Source organism: Trichoderma evansii, assembly GCF_050947405.1.
Source record: "Trichoderma evansii strain SZMC 28006 chromosome Unknown GGI43scaffold_5, whole genome shotgun sequence".
In the NCBI taxonomy this organism is placed as follows: domain Eukaryota; kingdom Fungi; phylum Ascomycota; class Sordariomycetes; order Hypocreales; family Hypocreaceae; genus Trichoderma; species Trichoderma evansii.
This window is the reverse complement of record NW_028145201.1, coordinates 1,674,851-1,694,962: the sequence shown is the minus strand read 5'-3', so window position 1 is coordinate 1,694,962 and position 20,112 is coordinate 1,674,851. Positions and strand designations below refer to the sequence as shown.

Genomic DNA, 20,112 nt, shown 5'->3' with positions numbered 1-20,112 from the left:
CTTGTTGGCACTAGAGTTATTTGCTGCCTATGAAATATTTTAAGTTAATATAGGATATTTTATATATAACATTAGCTCTAAACACTAAATATATTAATAATATTATATAATAGTTTACTATTAGGTGTGGATTACTAATCAATTATAATAAATTTGAGTTAATAAATCAGATAACAAGTTTATAATAGTTTACAAGCTTTTATTTTAGTTTTTATAATATAGTAATACTAGTATAAAAGAATAGTAATACTAGATATTTTACATATTTTAAATACAAAGCTCCTCTGCTTTATCTATGTATATACAGAAATAGTAAAAAGTATTGCCTAATTATAGACTAGTAGCTATAGTTTATATACTAGGACTAATTTAGTATATTATTTGCTCTCCTTTCAACCTATTGCATGAGCTATAAACTGATGTCACACTACAGTACAAGAAGACACTAGTACTATATATAATTAAATCACGCGACCAACATAAAGTATATATATAATTACAATAGCCCTGTTTTAGAAGAATGCTCTAAGTGGGGCCATTTCATTAGGTAGTCTACTTGGGCAACTCATAGTGATGACATTCAAATCACCCTATGGCCTAATAAACCTGGCCCTAGTAGCATATAAGATCCACATGGCTATTCCTGATGCAGCTTCCATATTCCAATTGCACACGTCAAAGGAAATAACCAGCGAATCTCCCAAGGATTACCGTTTCTCAGTGGAGCCATATGCAGCCATCCCTGCTCCGGGCTGCAAGTACTGCTCAGGTCACTCTATTGTAGCCTTGGCTGTGTTAGCTCATTTGAGCTACAAAGAGCTGGTTGGCCGTTGGTTTGGATTGCTGCGAAGAGTTCATCATGATCTAACAAGAAAAAAAATTGATCGGGCGCCTTGGCTAAACTTTTTGTGCGTCAGTGACTTTAGCAGCTGTCAAGCCAACTCTCCTCTCTCTCTCTCCCCCTTGCTTCCACTGGCTTCCCTTTCCTTGTTTCACCCTACGACCTCCTTGCATCACACTCGATGACTGTGCAACATGGCGGTCACTCCTCCATTTATCGCTTCTGATCTGCCGCAGAGCCCGTCTCGAGGTTTGGTTGTGCCTCTCATAAACAAGGCGCGTGAGGACTTCGCGTCGACGACTTCGACCACCGCAGCTCAGATGGCAGGCCTTTCACCCCCAGCAACGAGCCCCGCGAGCCAGCAGCAGCCATCGATCGCTGGATCAAATGCGATAGGCAGCTCCCCACCAGCTATCACTCCAGGGGCTCCTTCGATTGGAGCTGCCACGAGATTATCACCGGAAGGTGCATCGACACAGCGCTTTGTTCGCAGCGTGAGCGTTTCTACCAGCGCTAGCAACGGACTGGTGGAAAACGTGACGGATCGAAGCGGTTCGGTTCCTCGTTCGCAACACAGCCAACCGCAGAATGGTGTTTCACCGCAGCCCTCGGTAGCCTCAGTGGCAGGTCACAATTACGGCGCTGCGATGCCGTACCAGCGAGGACATGAGAATCAGAACGGGCCTCGTGGATCCTCGGCTCTGCCAAGATTGAATCAAGACCACGAAAAATCCAGCTCGTATACGGCACTCTGGGAGCTAATGCAAAAGACGGATCCGTCTGTGGTTCGACAAGTTGTGCGGGAGAACTGGCAAAAGTGTTTGACCGGATCAGATTACCACTCTGCCTTTGTTGTAAGTTTTTTTTCCTTGGGAACTTTTCTTTCGCTTTTGAGAAAAAGCAACTTCCAGCTACAGAGTTTTTAGTGGAGCTTTTCTATTATGAACTTTTCTGGTGAGCAATGGTTCTAATCGATGATACTAGATGAACGCTACAATCACTTGCTCTCACCCTGCGGTCCTGAGCCGCACACTCTTTGAACACGGTAACAAAATCGTCAAAACATCAGGCCGTGAAATTGCCAAGCATTTTGGCAGCGAGGACCTTGACCATGTGGCAGACCTTTTTGGCCCCAAGCTCAGTGCGCATTTTCAAGATCGGGTTATGGCTGCCCGCTTGGAGACCATCGGAGCGCAAGATCTCATCAATGCTCTGGCCAGAGCTGAGCGTCTTGGCTATCATGTCAACGACATAGTCCACAAGAAGCCTGGTCCAGGGGGCGAGACTGTTATCCCATCCATGCCGGCAATCCCTCCGGTGCCACCACACAACGGCCGCGTCGGTGCACCCCCACCTGCAATGACACCCTACCAAGCCCAAAGTCCCCCGCCGCAACCTCAACCATATGGAAGTCAGATTCTCAAAACGAACAGGATGAGTCATCAAGCAGCCCAAGATTCTTCTCAGACGCCAAAGCGATCTACTCTAGACTTACCGTCATGGGCAGTTCAATGTCGGTTGTGCCACCGCCCTTGTAGCAGCGAAGATGCTCTTAGCTATGTAAGTTTCTTGCTCTTTGCAAAATCCTTGGGAAAAAAAAAGTACGTTCTCACACTAGAATTAGCATATGAAAAAGGCCAGGTGCTCAACTCCCAAGCCTCACGGAAGTATAGATGTGGACACCTGTGTTCATTGCGGCTGCCATTTCGAAAGCCCTGGCGGCCTCTCATATCACACCAAGAGCGATGTCTGTGGAAAACACGATGAAGAAACGAGAGCGCAGATGATTGCAATACTACGACAGAGAGCTTGGAGCCAGCCAGTCGGTTCACACAGGGCTACGCCTCCGGGTATGACACCTTGTCCTGTAGCCAGTGCAGTATACACTCCCGTCTGGAAGCAAAAGGTGGTTGGATCTTCATTAACCCCAAGTCCTTCCGGAAATGACCCTTACGCAAAGCTTACACCGGAAGATCGAGTAAAGTTTGAAGCAGAAATGAAGGGGGTTGATGACTACTACGTTAATCTGATGAAGGAAGCTTCTGAGAAGTTGCCACCTGGACAACGTGAAGAGGAACTCGCCAAGCTGAAGAATCGGTACAATACCAAGCAGAGTAACACGAGAAAGAAATACGGAATCCGTCTTCGCGAGAGGCGTGCCAATACCGATGCCGATCGCTCCTGGAATTCCAGCGCCACAAAGAGGGCCCGCGTTGATAATGGACCGGCAGGCCCTATTCAGCCTGCCCCTAATGGTGGACAAGCAGAATCTATTCAGCTGCCTTTCCCCGGCGTCAAAGAATCTCCGCGTATGAGAGTTCCCCTGTCCAAAATGGGAGGGCTGTCTACTTCCTCGGCTACTGCGGAATTGGTTGATCCCACAGCATCTTCAACCCCGGCTACTGGCCAGTCTGCAGCACCAGCTACAGCGGCACCCGGAGTTGTCGGATCTCCGCACGACACACCACGAGGAACCGCTGGCGACCCTATGCAAATCGATAACAACGAGTCCAGCACTGGTACGGATTCAGAAGATGTGGATATCCCGGCTAGAATCAAGTGAAGCTAGGCGGTGAGAGGGCGTCCAATGATGAGGCCTAAATCGAGTGAGGAATCATCAAGCTCAATCATCAGACGAGTATGAGTATACTCAAAAAACTGCGGGCCGTTGTTGCGGCCACGAATATGCATAATACGCTGCTACCCCATGGCAATTTTCAAGGGAAGAAGGAAGCTAAAGCAATACGCCGACGTATAATTATTATTTGTCTTTGGGGAGCACTCCTTATTTCTTCTTTATCTTGTTTCTTTTTCCTCCTTTTCATTCGGATTAGACTGGGAATCTGATTCTGACAAGGCATATACAACGGCGCGTGGATGGCTGCTTCATTTTTTTTCCCCATTTACATTTTAACTTGGCTTTGCTCCTTCTTTTTATCAATTTGCTGAAGCGGATGGTTTGGGAAAGCCGTTACAAGAGCCAAGGCGGCGGTTTGGGAGTCATGGTAATAAAAAATTCATCGGGGGGAACCAGCTGGGGGACAGGGTTTATCTGCTTGAAGCAGAGCAGGTTTGGGCGATATCCACTGAGGTTGGAACATTCTTGGAGTTTTATCCGATCTACCCAGATACACATGATACCCGTGCATCGGATTAAAATATATCAGGTGGAATGAAATTTACGTTGCGAAATGCGGATACATCAGGTACCCGACAATACACTACCCACGTGTATATTAGCAGGAGTTTTAAGCATACCTAGGTACCTACCTAGTACAGGTATGGTACGGAATAGTAATCATTGAAATGAGGCTTGCTCTCCGGGTACTACTACCTACATATATCCACTTGTGGTTCAACTCGGCGATGAGTAAACAGCTTGTAGTCAATCCCCTTTTGATTGCTACTACCTTGCGGTTCATATTTCTCCTCGGGAGCATCCCGAATCTTGGCTACTCTGTGCGCACTGCCACTGTCTGGCCAAGCAGCCTCCACAGAGGAATTTCCATAATAGGAAGCGGCCCTAATGTAGGCAGTAGTCTAACAACATAGCGGGAGGTAGCGGGGCGCAGGGTGCCCAATACGAATGGCGATCCAGATGCTCGCAGCCGTTATGCAGCGTCCATGGCGTCACGACAACAACGGTTTCCACAACCTCGGAGGAGGATTTTTGACTCATTTTTCAATCCGATATAATGATATTCGGAATCACAGTGCGATCCTGCATCACGGCGGTGAAGAGAGTGCTCAAAGGAGCGCCAATTCGCACCAATCCGGGCCAGCAACGTATCCGTCTAAAAACCGGGCTAATAACGTCCGTTGAAAACCCGGGTTTATTATACCGAGTACACCCGCCAAGAAACGCCCTACTTTCGACAACGGCGCCCAAGCCCTGTGAAGCAGGTAGTAAAAGCACGAGTTGTACATGTAACGTTCATATGAGAGATTGGGATTGTCTAATGACAACTAAACTTTTCCTCCTCTTTATCTCTCTTCCCTCTCTGTACTTCCAATCCCTCAGCAAAGAAAAAGTAAGGAAAAAGAACAGGAAAAGGAAGAAAAAGAGACAAAGATCAAGGAAATCCTAGTGATTTTGTATTGACAGATATTTTACAGTCTGGTGCAGGGGCTTCCAAGAATAGCTAAAGGATTTGATATGGATACTCGCAATATAGAGCTGGGCGACTGAAAGTGGGACCAACTAAAATACATGTAACCAAACAGGCAATTTGCTTGCCAGGACCCCTTCTTCCAGCCGCCAGGTCTCAGCGCTGATAAGGTTGCAGCACTGGTGGAGTTGCATGGCCGTATGTAGGTACATGCCGTCATGGGGATTTCAGCTGCGGGAAGGGCACGTTTGGCGAGCTCCTTGTCAGCCTAAAGTTCCGCAGAGTAGGATGCCTTCCTTCTAGAAGGGCTACGAGGGATGGATCCCGCTGCTGCTTCTGGAAGAGGTGAGCGCCGAATCGAGGCTGTTGTTCGACATGCGAGGTACCGGGCATGTAATTCTTCTGCGCGTACGTGTATTTGCATGAGCACGAATGCCTCTTTCAGGCCCTAGGGTACCTGCGTGTACTGCCAGATGGGGCTTGCTGGAGCTGCCTGTACTAAGTTGAAGTTACCTAAGAGGTACTTTGAGCTGTACAAGGAGGTCATTGGATTGATTGCATCGCCGACAGAATTACCCCGTGATCGGCTTATCTGCAGCTGCGAGGCTCTCTTTCCTTCCTCTCTTGCTCTTTCCCCTTTCTCTTTACTTCACTTTTATTTTTATTTCTCTTTTCTCCATCTTTTTCATTCTTCTTCTCACTTCTTTCCCTTTTTTTCCATTTCAATTTTTTCTCTGTTTTTGTGGCGAACCGCTACTCATTTCAAATCATGTTGTACCACTTCAACTAAGATTAAAGCACGAAGGAACCACCAAGAAAAAAAAGTGTCGGCCGCTTTCGACTGGCCGACCTCTTGATATCTCCGATCGCAAGCGAAAATGAAATGAGATGGTGACAAGAGAATAAGATAATTCGAGGGGGAGGGGGAGGGGGAGGGGGAGCTCCGGTAAGGCTGGCCCGGGTCCCATTAAAAGGGTATGCCGACGATGCTAAGCCAATTGATGTGCACGGTAAGATTACGATGTTGCACAAGCCCGATGGTGTCTCGAAAAAGTCTATTATATTAATAGCGAACCTTCAGATGTCCCCCCGAAACGCGCTGCCCAGGCGCAAAAGAGGACCAGGGGCAATACGACTGACGAGAAACGGCTGAATAAACAAACAACGGCGAGGCTCCGAAAAAGATGCGCCTCAAAGCTGTGGTGTCAAGCCTGCCAAACGAGCTGCGGCGCTGGCGAAGCTGTTCAAACACAGGGTAGCATGGGTGATGGATGCGATTGCGCACACGCCAGCAGCTGCCTCTGGCTTTCTTTAGCGGCAACGGGCCTTCGCGTTTGAGGTTGGTGGTCGCCCTGTGAAACGCGTCGGGGTATGTGCGTTTCTCGTACGTTGCTCTCTCTCCTGCGCCCGTCGCCTATTTTTACACCTGGAACAAGCGGTAGATCACGCGCACCTCACCATGCTCGCTTTTGTCTTGTCAAGAGCCGCCCCCAACCCGAATCGGCATCAAGCTCGGTCTGTGTGACCAATATTGCGAGAATGGTGTCCAAGTGGTAATTTTATCGGTGTGGTTGGACGCCGCCAACAAACAGTTACGACGGAGTGGCCAGCCTTGATACCACCCAAGATGGAGGTTCCCCAAATGGGACAAGGTCAGGCTGTGTCGACTCACGTACACACACACTCCGCTACAAGTACCACCCCTGGAGGAAGGGGCCATCCTCTTCTCAGCATTGCTGTCGTTACACGATGGCCCTGCCGTTTAGAATAGTCGAGAGCAGCGCAAAGCATTGACGGCCATCGCCGAATGTATGGTGTTCTTTTTTCGGATTTGGGCATATATAGTGTTTCATACAGCCTTCCTGTCATCTGATTGACGTTTTCATGATAGATGTTTCGTCTTTCATGTTGGTGATTTTGCTTGCGTTTTGTAATTCCTAAACACATTCATTAAGTCGCAACAGACTCTCACTCATTCTCGTTACAACTCAGAATCTTTACCTAACAGGTTGCCACCCACACAGTGAGCAGCCAGGAACAAGCTTACTGTTGCTTATTGATACCCCTTCCAGTGGCTTTGATCCTCCACCTCTTCCTTCTTATCTTTCTTTATTCCTTCTTCCCCGCCTTCTACATCTACATACAATTAATGTGTTTCGCTTCTTTCCAATAAAGTCTATCTCAACCACCATATCGAAACACGGAAGCGGTCTGACAAAAGACACTATGAGCGGCTCTTCTTTGAGACCGGGTATGCCCAGTCGCCCACTTTCGAGTATAAGCCAAGTGTCTCTCAACAAGGCATTACCGCCAACGCCCGGACCAGATGCTTCCAACCTGACTACTTTACTTATTGGCCCCAAGAAGCGTCGTTTTAAAGTCAACCAAACGCTGCTCTGCGAAGTCTCACCATTTTTCCAGGAACGTCTTGAAGACCCATTCCACTCACAAACGGTCTCATTATGGCTTCCTAGTGAGTCGCCTGCCATGTTTGGCCTATTCGTTGAGTGGGTACACTCCCCAGAGACCTTCCGCGACTATCTCGACAATGCAATCAACTCGGCTTTCAAAAAGAACCAACATGCGTCACTCGATATCCACTGGGCAATCATTCATCTCCATCTCTTTGCCTCGCAGCTCGCCCTAAGCTATCTACAAGATGCTTCTATGGATGCCATCCAGGATTTGTACCTCAAGTACGACTGGGATGTATCGCCGAAACTGATCGTTTACCTTTACACCGAATGCGAGGCAGAGCCTGCAAACCGCCTTCGCCGCTGGGCTGTCGCTATGGTGGCATTTCGTCTGGCTGTTGGCAGCCAGCTCAGCTTCCCAGATCCAGATTCGACAACACTGGATCCCAATCAGTTCTATGCGCTTTTTCAGTCACTCTCTGAATTTTCAGCTGATTATGCTCAGCATATGGAATGCATGAAGCAATCTGGCCATGATGTTCAACTCAAGAACCCGCAGCTCCGTATTTCGGAAGATGAAGAGAGCAACGATAGACGATTCTTTGGGTTTCGAGAATGTTCGTTTCATTCGCATAGATCCGAGGTTGGTGAGGGCCCATGCCCTCTCGCAGATGCAAGGGCACCTAGCAGGGCTATGAGTGCCCCAGATCTACCAAGGCCGAGATGGGGGAAGCACAAACGTCAAGAGAGCAGCAACCCGCCAAGATCCCTGTTCTCAAGGAACAGCAATAGGGAAGACGAAGAAAGAACGGGAGGCTTCTCTCAATCGCTTAGCTCAATCGCGTCCAAGTTCTCATGATATGACCGAATGAGCGCTCTCGACGCAGCAATAGTGTATACACTGATTTTGCATTATTCACCTTTTCCCCTCCCGGCTTACGCACAGGTTGTGTAACGTATCATTAATCACTCATAGGCGTCATATTGCGCCTGTTGCCCACTGATCTCTTTGGTCATAAGTTTCGACTGGGTGGAGATTTTGGATCTGAAACAGCTCGGCACATCACGTTTCAGATGACTGGGTAATATGGCAGTTCGTGGTGCCACTCAACAGGTCATATCGGGCCAAGGGCTCAGCTCAGGATTTTATTTGTTTCATACGCCTAGCAAATCGAGAAGTTTAAATGCTGGTTAGGATCTGAGGTGACGAAAGAGGATAAAAGGATACCCGGAGCATTAGCGACGATCCTGGGAATTACGAATACCCTGGCACGCCCTGTGGAGGAATACTAATAATAGTAAACGGAGGCCTACAAAAGTGACGATTTTGGATTTCATGTCTTTTATGTTGTATAATATCCCCCTAGACCGTGTTTCTTTCTTTCTTAGATACCCTAATGAACAAACAAGAGCGCATTTATATATTCGCTTAATTATTCAACTTTCCCAACTTGTTATTTGCACTAGTGGGTGTGGGTTTCTAATTGAGTGATCACTGTTTTACTGGTAAACTGTTGAAAGAAATTGTTTTCTTCTTTTTTCTGGTAGAGCATACTATCATATATCGTAAAGCTTATAAGCTGAAACAGAAATCAAGACAAAGCCCAAGGCTATATAAACCTCTTGCTCCCTGCAGAAAAAAAAAAGAGGAGAGAAACAATGAAGAAAAAGGGACTAAAACACCAGCTAGCGCTCCCGTTAAGGGGATTACAAAAAAAAAAAAAAAAAAAAAAAGAGAAAACCTGCCATGTACATCATATATCCTCATCAACCATGTCCGTAATTTTTGTTGCGGTCCATCAAAATCAAGTAAATGAGCATTTTGACATTCAACACCAAGGGGATTAGTTGCAAAAATAAGAGAAGAAAAAAAAAGTAATGCTTGTTTAAAAAAAAAAACAAGGTTGAGTTGAGAAAAAGAAGGAAAAGGATAAAAAATGTAGATTGTGTAAAGACACAAGACGCGCGCTCCTAATCGCTTTTTGAGAAGAAAAGAGGCTAAAACAAGTCTGGAGATGACATGAAAATCCAACGCTTTTTGTGGGTTGAAGAATGAATTGGTTTTTTTTTTTTTTTCTTCTTCTTCTTTTTTGGTTGAGGGCAGAGTATGAACTCCCCTCTCGTACTGTTTCAACATCGGGTTTCAGTATCCCGTCATTTCAGTCGTAACGTCATTCATGATGGTGGGGTGGGAGAGAAAAAAAGAAAGAAGCTGAGGGGTAAAAAATTTGTTCCTTGGTGCTTCTTCTTTTTTTTATTTTTCCACCGATATACGTGAACAGAAAATGAAAGTATTCTTCTTCGTCAAGGAATGAAAGTTCGTCAAAGTAAAGCGAGTGGACTTTTTTTTCCGTTTCGAGTAGATAGATGGAATAGTAACAAAACAGTACTCTGATATATGGCGTTGGATATATCGGGTATATTAAAGAAAAAGCAAGCGTTGAAAAACAATTTGAAACGGAAGTATTCCACAGAGAGAGAGAGAGACAGATGTTCATGATCGTGTAAAGAAAAAAAAATCAAGAAAAGCAAGTCCGTTGCTGTCATCTAAGAAGGCATGCTGTGCAGAGATATTGCTAAGCATATGCAAAAAGTCGTATGCAGGTGCGTGTGTAAAGAGTCCGTTGAAAGTAAATGTCGATAAAAAAAGCATCGTAAAAACGCAAAAGGGATATTCCTCATTCGATAAAACTGGTAACGGTGTGGGGTGTCAAAGCCATGCGCCAAGCGAGAAAAAGTAAATCGAGATTGCAGAAAAGCAGAGATTAAAAAGGTGGTGACTGAGATCGCCGGCGAGCCTGGTCGCGGCGGCGAAAGTCCTTGATCCGCTCGTCGATATAAGCAAGACGACTCCTCAGAGACGACCTGGTTGGTGTAGTTTCGGATTCAGTGGGCTGTGGCTGTTGCTGGACAGGCTGAACAGTGGCAAATGGCCTACGAATGATGCTAAAGTCGATGGCGGAAATACTGTTGGACCGCCGGCCCGGGAAGGAGAAGCTTGTCTTCGTGACGGAGAACGGAGAGCCGAGTCTGGCGGGTTGATCGGCGAGAGGAGGGGCCAGAAGAGAGGATGATGCGGCGATGATGTGTTTGTCGCTGCTGGGGCCAAGAGTGGGAGGAGACGAGGAAGAGGGTGGAGATGAGGCCGAAGCCGCGGGGTGAGAAGCTTCAAAGAGCTCTTGTAGATTGGCCCGGGGGATGAACAGTGCATCTCGCTGGGTCGCGGTGGTGGAGCTAAACTCAGCGGATGGCATGGCTTGAGTTGAGGCAGCCCCGTTGTTGGATGGATCGACCCAAAGGTCCGAGGCCAGACTGGGACGTTTCCTCCGGGGCTCGATGGCGGCAGAGAGCTGCTTGGACCTGCGCTTTTGGTTGTTGCTGTTTCGGCTGTTGTTGCTGTAATCATTGCTAACGTTGTTGTAGTTGGTGTTATAGTTGTTGCTGCCACTGCTGCTGCTGATGATGGCTGGCGATCCCAAGCTACGCCTTCGAGTCCCCACAGAATTGCTTAGCCTCTGTGGCTCCAGGTCCATACCGAAGCTGTCTGCAAGCGAGTTGGAAGAGCTGGGACCGTAGCTTCTAGCCACGAAGGGCGAACCCAGCCGGGTAATGTCCGCACCGGCACCTCCCGTGCCCGGCGCAGGGACAGCCGCCTCGATCAAGGCTGGCGGTGCGCAGAGCCCGAGAGGAGGCGGCAGCTGCTGATCTTGAGATACCGTCAGCTGAGCCAATGGCCCATGAGGCTGCATCGATTCACACGTGCTGACCGCCAGGGACAGGGCCATGTCGTTGCCAGAGAAGGCCGACTGGGAGCGGGACGGCGGCGCCATGCGGCGGCTCCAAGCGCGATTAGCGGTCCTGCCAAACGGCGTAGGGTTACGGGCCCCCATGTAATGATCATTGCGTGCAGTGCTGGTCGCACTAGCTTTGCAGAGCTCTCTCAGATGCGCGCGAGTAGCCGCGCAGCTGTGTGGCCACCGCAGGTAAGACGTCGCTGGCGCCGTTGCTTCGGTTGGTGTCGCGCTTCCGCTGTGCTCGGCGGCAGTCTTCTTCTTCATCAGCTGCGACTTGGGGCCTTTCCAGCTGCGCTTGGCCTCTCTAGCGACGCGCATGCACACACCATCAGGAGGAATACCGCTCTTGCTAATGTGAAATGGGGTAACGTGGGGATCTTGTAAGTAGGTCATGTATACGGACCAGAGGTGCTGGGTCATTGATCTGGTCCAGGGTGCCTTACGCGAGCGCCGTTTTGAGGCGGCTGCGGGAGCGGCGCGGATTGGCTTGATGGTCTTGTTCGCGTCTTCAATTGACACGTCGCCATCGAATTGGTCAATGTCGTCGGGTTCAATGCTGTACTGGCTGAAGTTGTCTGAATTTAGCGAGTACCGGCTGAAGAGCGAGCTGGCCGTCTGCGTCGACTGCGCCGTCGACGGCCGGCTATCGCATTCCGGGCTCGACTCAAGGCTGCTGTAGGCCTGGTCGAGTGACCAGTCAGGAAATCGCTTTGGTGATAGCGATGGAACCGCGTGAGGAGCGGGAGTCCTGGGTAGTGAAGAGGCCCTTCCGCGAGGCAAATCGCCTTCGTCGGAAAATTCAAAGTGATGAGGGCTGTATCGAGGGAAATTGGTGCTGAGCGTATCCACCATGTCTTCGTCGACCAAACGAGGCTCTTCAATGCTTGGAATGGGTACGTCTGCTGTCGCGACGGACGCGAGGAATTGCTGAGTGGGAGCCTTGAGATTAGACGAGGGAGCTCGCCGTCTAAGTCGAAATCGCGGTCGCGGAGGAGAAGGGGGACGAATGTCAGTCGTCGCGAAGGGTTCTGGGGTTTTTGGTCCTCGGGCAGCTTTGCGAGACCCCCGTGCCCGAGGCGCCATGAGCGATTGCAAGGGAGGCATCGTGGGAGCTGGCCAGGAGGTATGCGAACGAGTGGTTGTGGTTTCTCTGACAATCGCGCATGTACAAGAACAACAGGAGGTGCTTGGAAAGGGAGGCGGCCCAGCGCTAAATGTATGATGTCGCGCGCCCTCCAGCTGAGTCAAAAGCTCTGAAGCGTGATTGTGATGTCTTGGAAATGTGGAATGGCGCTTTTCCAAGGTTCTCTTTTACTTTGTTTTGATCGTTTTTTTTTTAATTGGGGTTTCTTTTTTCCTTCTTCTCTTTCTTTCTTTAATTCCCCTGCGCAGCGGGCGTAATCGAAAAGCGCGATCAGACAGGGTCGGGGTCGGTTGGGCGAAAATAGAGAAGCCAATGGTCACTCTGTCTGTGGCATGCGACTTGATTGCGAAATGCGCCCAAGTGAGGCGGCGCGGGATCCAGGTAGAGATGAAGCTCGTCGTCCAGCAAGTATCGTAGTCGTACCAGGATGAAACGCCCATTCAATACAAGGGACTCAGTAAAAAGGGCGTATCGTCGCGACTCAGCTGCTGCGCGCGATAGTGGGCGTCGGGTTCCTTTTCTGTGCCGTTGGTTTGTGCGGTGAAGCGAAAGCAAGGGGGGCGTCTACGAGACGAAGCGAAGCACCATGGAAGCTTGCGCGCGATGCTAGGGCGGCGGCAGCGACTCGACGATTCGATACATACGATCGCAATTCCAGTCGACAGAGACTCGGCCTCTCCCCACGGGTGGGATCGCTCGCAGAGAACGGCGCAAAGCAAAGTGACTTGGCTGGGATGGAGAAGAATGGGGGAGGGAGAAGCGGGCGACAGGGTGGTGCTGGGTTTGTATGTACGGCAGTGGGGGAGGAGAGCGCAGCGCAGCGCATCGGCCAGCGCAGGGCCAGCGCAAGAGCCACTAGAAGAGCCACTGCCAGAGCCAAAAACAGCCACTGCGAGCGCTCCGTCCAGCGGAGGCGGGCCCTTGGCTGGAGCCAAAGCGGCGGGTGGCGCGGACCCTCTCTTTCGGCGGTCGTTGCGGCAGAGGTACTGCTACCTGTCCGAGCTGCTGCGAGCAGGTACCTGCGCGGGTGCAGCACCGGTCATGCTCGCTGGAACTGCTGCAGCTAATAGACGCTGGCTACGGCACAGGCAGTAGCGCTGCATGTACCAGATACTGTCACTACCTTGATCTTCCAACTGAGCTAAAAAGACTCCTCCCACCAGGGATTCCAGTAAAAAATCGACTTGAGACGGGACGCACGCCCCCCCGAGGACGTGCCGGCAATTTCTGGGTCCAGCGGTGCGATGCCACCATCGGCTCCAGATGCCCGTACAGTACAGGACTGTAGGACTTTGCAGATTGTATTCAGGAGCCGGCAGGGTCTTTACAGGATCAGGAGGAAGAGGGGAGAAGAGAGGAGAAAAGTACCAGCCATCGCGATAAAGCTAGATTAGTAGGATAGATGCTAATATGGAGCAGCTGATCAGGACCCTGAGATGGATTGATGGCAGCTACGGTGCGCTAGATCCTGCTCTATAAGTGACGATGCTCAACTAGTATTAGTATTAGTAGTACTACTACTACATGTAAGTATTCATTTGCACCTCTTTTTCAAATCCACTGAGCTGATACTACTGCAAAATACTTGTAAGTCGAGCGGCGAGACCAACTCAATTGCCATTGGGAGCACCGCCTGCTTGCTGTGCCAGTCCCGAGCGGAGAATAACGTGCATGCCTGCACTTGCGCGAGAAGAAATAGGAGACAAAGAGAGTCCAGATCTACAAGGGCACGGCAAGTTGGCTGACCAGAAAACGTCGGTCTCCAAAGAGCGCACCCTTACCCCTTGAAGATAGCATGATGGCCTGTCGGTGGTTGGTCTTATCATAAAGGACGCAGCTGGTAGCTTGAGGCGGTAGTACTGCTACTTTCTTCATGTAGGCACTCAAAGTACTGTTACCGCTGTCACTGCCGCTACTCGGAGCTATACACGCACTACTTCGACGACAGGACTTGCCAATGCATCGTCAATCACACTTGAGCACGCTCTTCAACAGGTGCCAGCGTACCGCATGCCCATGTGGCCTCTTCTCTCTCGCTCCCCGTGGCGTGAGCGGCACCAGGAAGAGGCCTAGCGCAGAAAGGGAGACGAGCAACAATGGTGCGTGATGTGTTTTCTGCCAGGGGTACGACAGTGACGGCGGCTGTTCCTCCCAAGGTAGGGCTCAAGGCCTCGCAGTCCGCTGTCAACACTATCACCGCACACACGCCCGCATGGAGTTGATCTTGGTTGGTCACACATCCAGACAGTGCGGCGAGGGCGGTGGAGCTGCTGCTTGGGAGACTGAAAAGCTGGATGCCACCAGGGAAAAAGCTTGGCTTGCTGGAAAAGAGGGCGGCTGGCTCCTAGCTCCCACCGATGCGAAGCCTCTTTCGTCGTTTTGCTGCAGCCCCTCCCTTTGCTTTTGCCTCGTTGGGAGCTGTTCTAGCACAGACGGGAACAATCTAATGCCGCAAAAGTCTAGCAATGGCACGGCTCGGAAAGCCGTTCCCGGCAAAGAGGAGATGATGCGAAGAGGAAGCACGGAAGACTCCGGACGGGGACTAGAACTTTGCGTCGTCCTGCCGCAATGCTGGATGAATTGTGGATAAAGACGAGCAAGGCCGTCTATACAGCACACGAACGCACTGTGAACTCTATATCTGGCTTACTGGCGACCCATCCAGGCACTGCAAAGCACATCATCTTGGTGCTAATGTATGGCAGTTTGGGTGCTAATGACCACACGTGCCCACTTCTGCAGAAGCACTTTGTGCCTCGTGGCCCAGCACAAGTTTCATTCAACAAGCTTCCAAGCTACGCGGCTGCTGAGACAGCGGCGTTTGTGAGACCAAACACAGCAGGCCATTTTACGGCCAGTCTAAGTCATATATTCGTACAGTGAGAGACAGAAAGAGCGAGAGATGAGAGAATGAGAGGGGTCGAGAAAAAGAGTGACGAATACTTGACATTCCCACCTCAACAGTTTTGCGATTGATCACTTCTCTCTTAGAACTTCTCACGGCTGTGTTCTCGTAAAGAGTACAAAGTACAAGACAAGAGCTGGGAAGTGGAAAAAAATCTGAGCTCAGCGCGCTAAAGTTGAAGTTTCGCGAAAAAGACGCGTCTTTAACGCGTTTGAGGGGAAACGTGCGCATCATAAAAGCGGGGCTGTTATCAGTTAAGCGAGCAAGCTTCGGCCGATAGCCAGTTGGAAACAGCAGGTCACTAATAAGGCTGATTGGATGATTCTAGTGAGGCAATTGGAGTCAATTGATGTAACAATTGATGTTTATATCAATTCGATATCGTACTTTTCTACTCAAGGTCGCCACATTAGAGTCGCATCTGCTATGCAGGAGCTTCGGTGATTATGTACGATGCAGATTCGATGGGTCAAGCGTGTGAGAGATTGATGAGAGCGAGAGAAAAGAGGAGGCGGGAATGACTGGTCGATACAACGTACATGATTGGAGCATTATTGCTGCCAGTAGGAATCACGCACGTTGGACCCCTCCGAGTCGCCAATGAGGCCGTGCCAGTGCCAATCCCTGATACGTCGTAAAGCGAAGAGACCCCGGCAGCAGCTTCGGATAGGCTAATGGGTTGCATGTAAGAAGCACGAGTAAGAACAATGCCAGCAAAGGCGCGGGACTCGGATTCAGGAGCTCAGAGGAGCAGTAGTACCTAGTACAGAGTACGAAGTGTAAAGTACACATTAGGAGACGAGTTATTGTCGTTAGCACAGCTGCAGTGCATGTTATTACATGAGCTTGATTTCGAGTATGGCCAGACTAGAGAGCAGAATACACAACGAGAATTTTGGGAATCTTTGCTGCTAGATACTCATCTATTTTCTTATTAGTAGTAATACTAGTATTATTCAATATTTAAATACTGATACGGCGTGGCAGATAAGGCACCCATGGATGTACAGACATGAAGGTTTCATCTGTGTCTTGGGCATCAGCCACGACTTCTTGCTGGGTACCTACATAATATCGTTGGGCTGAAAAGATATCACCGGTGCACTGCATATGGATAGTGATATGTATTACTTCTCAAAAGGGAAAGTGAACAACTATCAACTGGACTCTCTTATTATACTTCGCACCACTGGTTTATTTTTTATCCCTCTTCTTCCTCTGTGAATTATTGGCAGTCCTCACTCGTTCAATCCCACCACTTTGACCTACCCTACTCTGTTCGATTCTACTCTGTTCGTTCTTCTGTTTCTCCTCACCGGCTTGGTTGCAACGTGCTGTTGCTGCCGCTGAGGGGCATCAGCACGCATATGTAGGCGAGAACAACTCACATGCACTCGTCCAAGGGACACCACCTTTGAACGACGGCTTTGCGTTCCGGCAGTGTGGGGGGAAACATGAGCCCGGGATAAATGGTAGGCTCTGAGAGTACACAACTTGTGTGCCATCCGCATTAGCATTTTTGTGGCTGAAGAAGCGGTTGAATTGAACAAGAGTTTACAACTGGAGATGGGTTCAATCCCACATCTCAAAGCGAGTTCAGAGCATGCATTTGTCTCATGTAACCTCAGTGCAGACGGTATCTAGGAACCACGGAGCCGAACGAATGATGGCCGCGAGACGCTGCTTGACGATTTCCCTTTATGAAGAATCATGCATGGCAGACATGTGTGAGATTGCAAGGTAAGTGGCACGCGAATGTCTTAGCCTTCTGATTCCTTGATTCCATTGTCCTTGCAGTCGTATTGCAGCCAGCTGCTGACACCTCTATATATAGCCACGCCGTCAAAGTCGAACGAGAGTCATGACGCTCCCAGACACGATGCGGTGCGATTATGCAACCTCGCTGTTGGGGATTGAGCACACTAATCCCAGATGATGCCAGTGACCGAGAGGTGCATCCAACTCACACTTGGCGCGCTGCCCTTTGCTCGTCTGTCAAACACCAGCAGGCTGCTTCTTCTCTCATCCTCGTTCTGCGGTCCCTCCCGGTAGCAACCGCCGCCCAATCACTCTCGTCGGATCGAGGTCAGCCGCGTCCGCGTGGTGACAACCTCGCAGACGCCCGATCCACTATGCTCCGTCATGATGCGGCAGACAGACATGATAACAACCAAAAGGGTGGAGGAAGGAGTACGAGATAATGTAGGGCGATGGCATGGACAGGACGATGCTGTTCCACGTATGCCTCTCTGTACAAGGACAATGGCGGCGTCCATTGGTCCAGGCTGTAAGAGCTGTGGGTTATTCGACAGATGTCAGATCAAGTGCATGAGCTTTGCCTGTGAATACATATATGGTGGGGGCCTCGTTAGGCATTCATGCCTTTCCCCCAATTTTTGAAAAAAAGAGAAACTCTGCCAGACCATTTCCCTCGTCCTCCCTCGCCAGAAGTCGTAAACCCCAAGATTCCAGCCGTCGAGTTAGCGTTTTCGAGGTCCGCGATTTGCGATCTCCCCTAGGGCCCGTCTCGCGTGTTCCTTTCCGCTAAGGTACCCGATGTTATTTTCGGAGATTCGGATCCGTCCGCTAACCCACCAAGAGCTGGAGACCCCACGCCCAGCATGGATTTTTTGCCAACCAACTTCCTCCCAACCCCAAGCTCCCGTCGCATTCGGCCTCAGACGACCGATCGACCCAGATCGTGCATTGTGAACACTTTTTTTGTGACAGGTATTTTCGAAGCTAGTGGCTGTTGATACTGCTGTTGATTTTTTGACTTTGGGTCGAGTAGCTGACTGGCCAGCAAGGCACCCAAGTTAGAGCAACGACTGTAAATAAGGAACTACAATAAAGTGAGGCGGACGCTATTACATCATGCCGGCCGCCAACATTGTGACGCTGGAGAATCTGGCCCAGAAGCTCCCCCAATGGCGTCCCGACGACCAGAGCCACTTGTACGCCGTCGTTGATATGGGCAGGTTGGTTGAACTCACATCCTACTCGCTGGTCATGCCATTCGCATTGATGCTGACTATGGAGTCTGAGCTGTCAGCAACGGCATTCGCTTTAGCATCACCTCCCTGGCACCACCCCGGGCACGTCTTCTGACCCCCGTGTACTCCGCCAGAGAAGCTATCTCGCTGTTTGATGCTCTTACACCGTCGGATTCTGGACTTGTATTCCCTTCCAAAGTCATCGAGTCGGTGTCGTCTGCCCTATCACGCTTTCACCACCTTGCCATCTCTCATGATGTTCCTCCCCAGAACATCATGGTGCTTGCCACTGAGGCCATGCGCCGGGCCGCCAACGCCTCTGAAATGTTGGATGCCATTGCAAAGGCCACCGACGGGCTGACTGTTTCTATCCTTGATCCTCCTGTTGAGACGCTCCTCGGTGCCGTCATGGGATCAAGGAGCGGCCTCGGAGGTGTTCCTGGTGGCGCTCTATTCCTTGACCTTGGGGGTGGAAGCGTACAGATGACTTGGGTGGACACAAGCACAGAAAACTACGAAATTGAGGCAGCACTTGCTGGCGGGAGCTTGCCTTACGGTGCCGCAAAGCTAATGCGTGTGCTACAAGAACACCCCGAGGACGTACAAGTCATGGAGACGGGAAAGCTTAAAGATGGTTTGAGCAAGCTATACGCCGATTTATGCTCCAAGTTCCCTGCTCTCCAAACTATCAAGGCTGCCAACGAGAGAGGAGAAGAAGTTCCCGTCAACGTATACATGTGTGGCGGCGGATTCCGCGGCTACGGTAGCATGCTGATGCACGACGACCCCATCACCCCTTATCCCATCTCATCGTCCAACACTTATTCAGTTCGCGGTTCACGGTTCAAAGATACAACCCGAATGCTAAAGATCAACCAAAACTATGAGGGCAAAATCTTTGGCTTGTCGAAGCGACGTCGCCAGCAGTTCCCTGCCATTATCAAGGTCGTCGATGCATTCATCAAAGCCGTCCCATATATCGGCTGGGTCACATTCTGTGGGGGGTCCAACAGACAGGGAGCTCTGATGATGAAACTGCCTCGAGAGATCCGCGAAAGCAACCCCCTTGATGTCCTAGCCAACGTACAGCATAGCGAAAAGGCAGTTTTTGGTGCCATCCTAGACAAGCTATCGGAATCTCTTCCGGCAAATCTCACTCACACCCACTTCCCAACCATCTTCAACACCGGCCTGGGCCTGCTCTTTGTGAGAGAAATCTGGAACCGCCACGGCCACGATGCAGACTCAAACACCTCCTTTGCTATCCACGACGCCGTCTCTCGTGACACCGACTGCCCCGGCCTGTCGCACCTTGCGCGCGCACTCCTTGGTCTTGGTGTCGCCGCCAGATGGCAAGGCAACCTTGGGCCCCTTGATATTCAGCTTCATAGAGGCTTGCAGGGAATCCTAGAGGAGAGGGGCGTTGATTCGTCCTTCTGGGCACAGTACCTCGGCGCCGTTGCAGGCGTCCTGGCCACCATCTTCCCCATCATGCCTAAGCAAGCAGACCAACTTGTCAGCGCTATCAGGTAGAGTTTCAACCCCAGCCCAAAAGTTGCATTGACTTTTTTTTTTTACAGGATTAAAAAAGTTCTAACTATTTCTATAGCTTCGAGTCACGCGTTGAGAAGAGAGAGGGCAAGAAGGATAAAGTTTCATTGAAAATTGCCCTAGCCGGCGAAAATGCCAAACGGGTTAACAAGGAAGATCTCATCGACCTTGTCAATTCCGCCGCCAAGAGTAACGCAAAGGCCACCAAGAAGATTTCAACGGATATAGTCATTCGGTCATGATTCATTCATACTATCTAATTTTTCAAGACATATATTTTCTTGCCCGGTGAGCGCACAAAGAGAAACATGAGAACGTAAAACCAATATGAGAAAAAGATAAGGAAAAATATATATATCAA

General features: G+C 49.9%; 6 protein-coding genes across 6 annotated transcripts; 4 read left to right on the top strand and 2 right to left on the bottom strand.

The window, feature by feature from the left end:
• Positions 1-497: 497 nt before the first annotated feature.
• Positions 498-3,600, top strand: GGI43DRAFT_319500 (uncharacterized protein). The gene is made up of 3 exons (XM_083201827.1): positions 498-1,695; positions 1,826-2,401; positions 2,466-3,600. The coding sequence occupies exons 1-3, from the start codon at positions 1,036-1,038 to the stop codon at positions 3,402-3,404; spliced, it is 2,175 nt and encodes a 724-aa protein (XP_083062953.1). The 5' UTR covers positions 498-1,035; the 3' UTR covers positions 3,405-3,600.
• Positions 3,601-7,203: 3,603 nt separating this feature from the next.
• GGI43DRAFT_421771 (uncharacterized protein) lies at positions 7,204-8,223 on the top strand (the record flags this gene model as incomplete). Its single annotated transcript, XM_083208006.1, has 1 exon — positions 7,204-8,223. The coding sequence occupies one exon, from the start codon at positions 7,204-7,206 to the stop codon at positions 8,221-8,223; it is 1,020 nt and encodes a 339-aa protein (XP_083062952.1).
• A 653-nt stretch (positions 8,224-8,876) lies between these two features.
• Positions 8,877-9,594, bottom strand: GGI43DRAFT_319001 (uncharacterized protein). The gene has a single exon (XM_083201822.1). The coding sequence runs from the start codon at positions 9,499-9,501 to the stop codon at positions 8,938-8,940; it is 564 nt and encodes a 187-aa protein (XP_083062951.1). The 5' UTR covers positions 9,502-9,594; the 3' UTR covers positions 8,877-8,937.
• Positions 9,595-10,020: 426 nt separating this feature from the next.
• GGI43DRAFT_319003 (uncharacterized protein) lies at positions 10,021-12,584 on the bottom strand. The gene has a single exon (XM_083201823.1). The coding sequence runs from the start codon at positions 12,260-12,262 to the stop codon at positions 10,130-10,132; it is 2,133 nt and encodes a 710-aa protein (XP_083062950.1). The 5' UTR covers positions 12,263-12,584; the 3' UTR covers positions 10,021-10,129.
• Positions 12,585-16,318: 3,734 nt separating this feature from the next.
• GGI43DRAFT_400316 (uncharacterized protein) lies at positions 16,319-17,639 on the top strand. Its single transcript, XM_083205457.1, has 3 exons — positions 16,319-16,947; positions 17,042-17,091; positions 17,150-17,639. The coding sequence occupies exons 2-3, from the start codon at positions 17,069-17,071 to the stop codon at positions 17,406-17,408; spliced, it is 282 nt and encodes a 93-aa protein (XP_083062949.1). The 5' UTR covers positions 16,319-16,947; positions 17,042-17,068; the 3' UTR covers positions 17,409-17,639.
• A 442-nt stretch (positions 17,640-18,081) lies between these two features.
• Positions 18,082-19,993, top strand: GGI43DRAFT_382078 (Ppx/GppA phosphatase family-domain-containing protein; the record flags this gene model as incomplete). The annotated part of the gene is made up of 3 exons (XM_083203207.1): positions 18,082-18,185; positions 18,260-19,729; positions 19,810-19,993. The coding sequence occupies 3 exons, from the start codon at positions 18,082-18,084 to the stop codon at positions 19,991-19,993; spliced, it is 1,758 nt and encodes a 585-aa protein (XP_083062948.1).
• Positions 19,994-20,112: the final 119 nt, after the last annotated feature.

What these genes read in the sequence shown, in the direction of transcription:
- GGI43DRAFT_319003 (XM_083201823.1), bottom strand. Translation starts at nt 12,262, where the DNA reads ATGCCTCCCTTGCAATCGCTCATGGCGCCTCGGGCACGGGGGTCTCGC.
- GGI43DRAFT_319001 (XM_083201822.1), bottom strand. Translation starts at nt 9,501, where the DNA reads ATGTTGAAACAGTACGAGAGGGGAGTTCATACTCTGCCCTCAACCAAA.
- GGI43DRAFT_319500 (XM_083201827.1), top strand. Translation starts at nt 1,036, where the DNA reads ATGGCGGTCACTCCTCCATTTATCGCTTCTGATCTGCCGCAGAGCCCG. An exon ending in ATTACCACTCTGCCTTTGTT is followed by an intron (nt 1,696 to 1,825) that starts GTAAGTTTTTTT and finishes CGATGATACTAG; the next exon opens with ATGAACGCTACAATCACTTG. An exon ending in GCGAAGATGCTCTTAGCTAT is followed by an intron (nt 2,402 to 2,465) that starts GTAAGTTTCTTG and finishes CACTAGAATTAG; the next exon opens with CATATGAAAAAGGCCAGGTG.
- GGI43DRAFT_400316 (XM_083205457.1), top strand. Translation starts at nt 17,069, where the DNA reads ATGACGCTCCCAGACACGATGCG. An exon ending in ACGCTCCCAGACACGATGCG is followed by an intron (nt 17,092 to 17,149) that starts GTGCGATTATGC and finishes AGATGATGCCAG; the next exon opens with TGACCGAGAGGTGCATCCAA.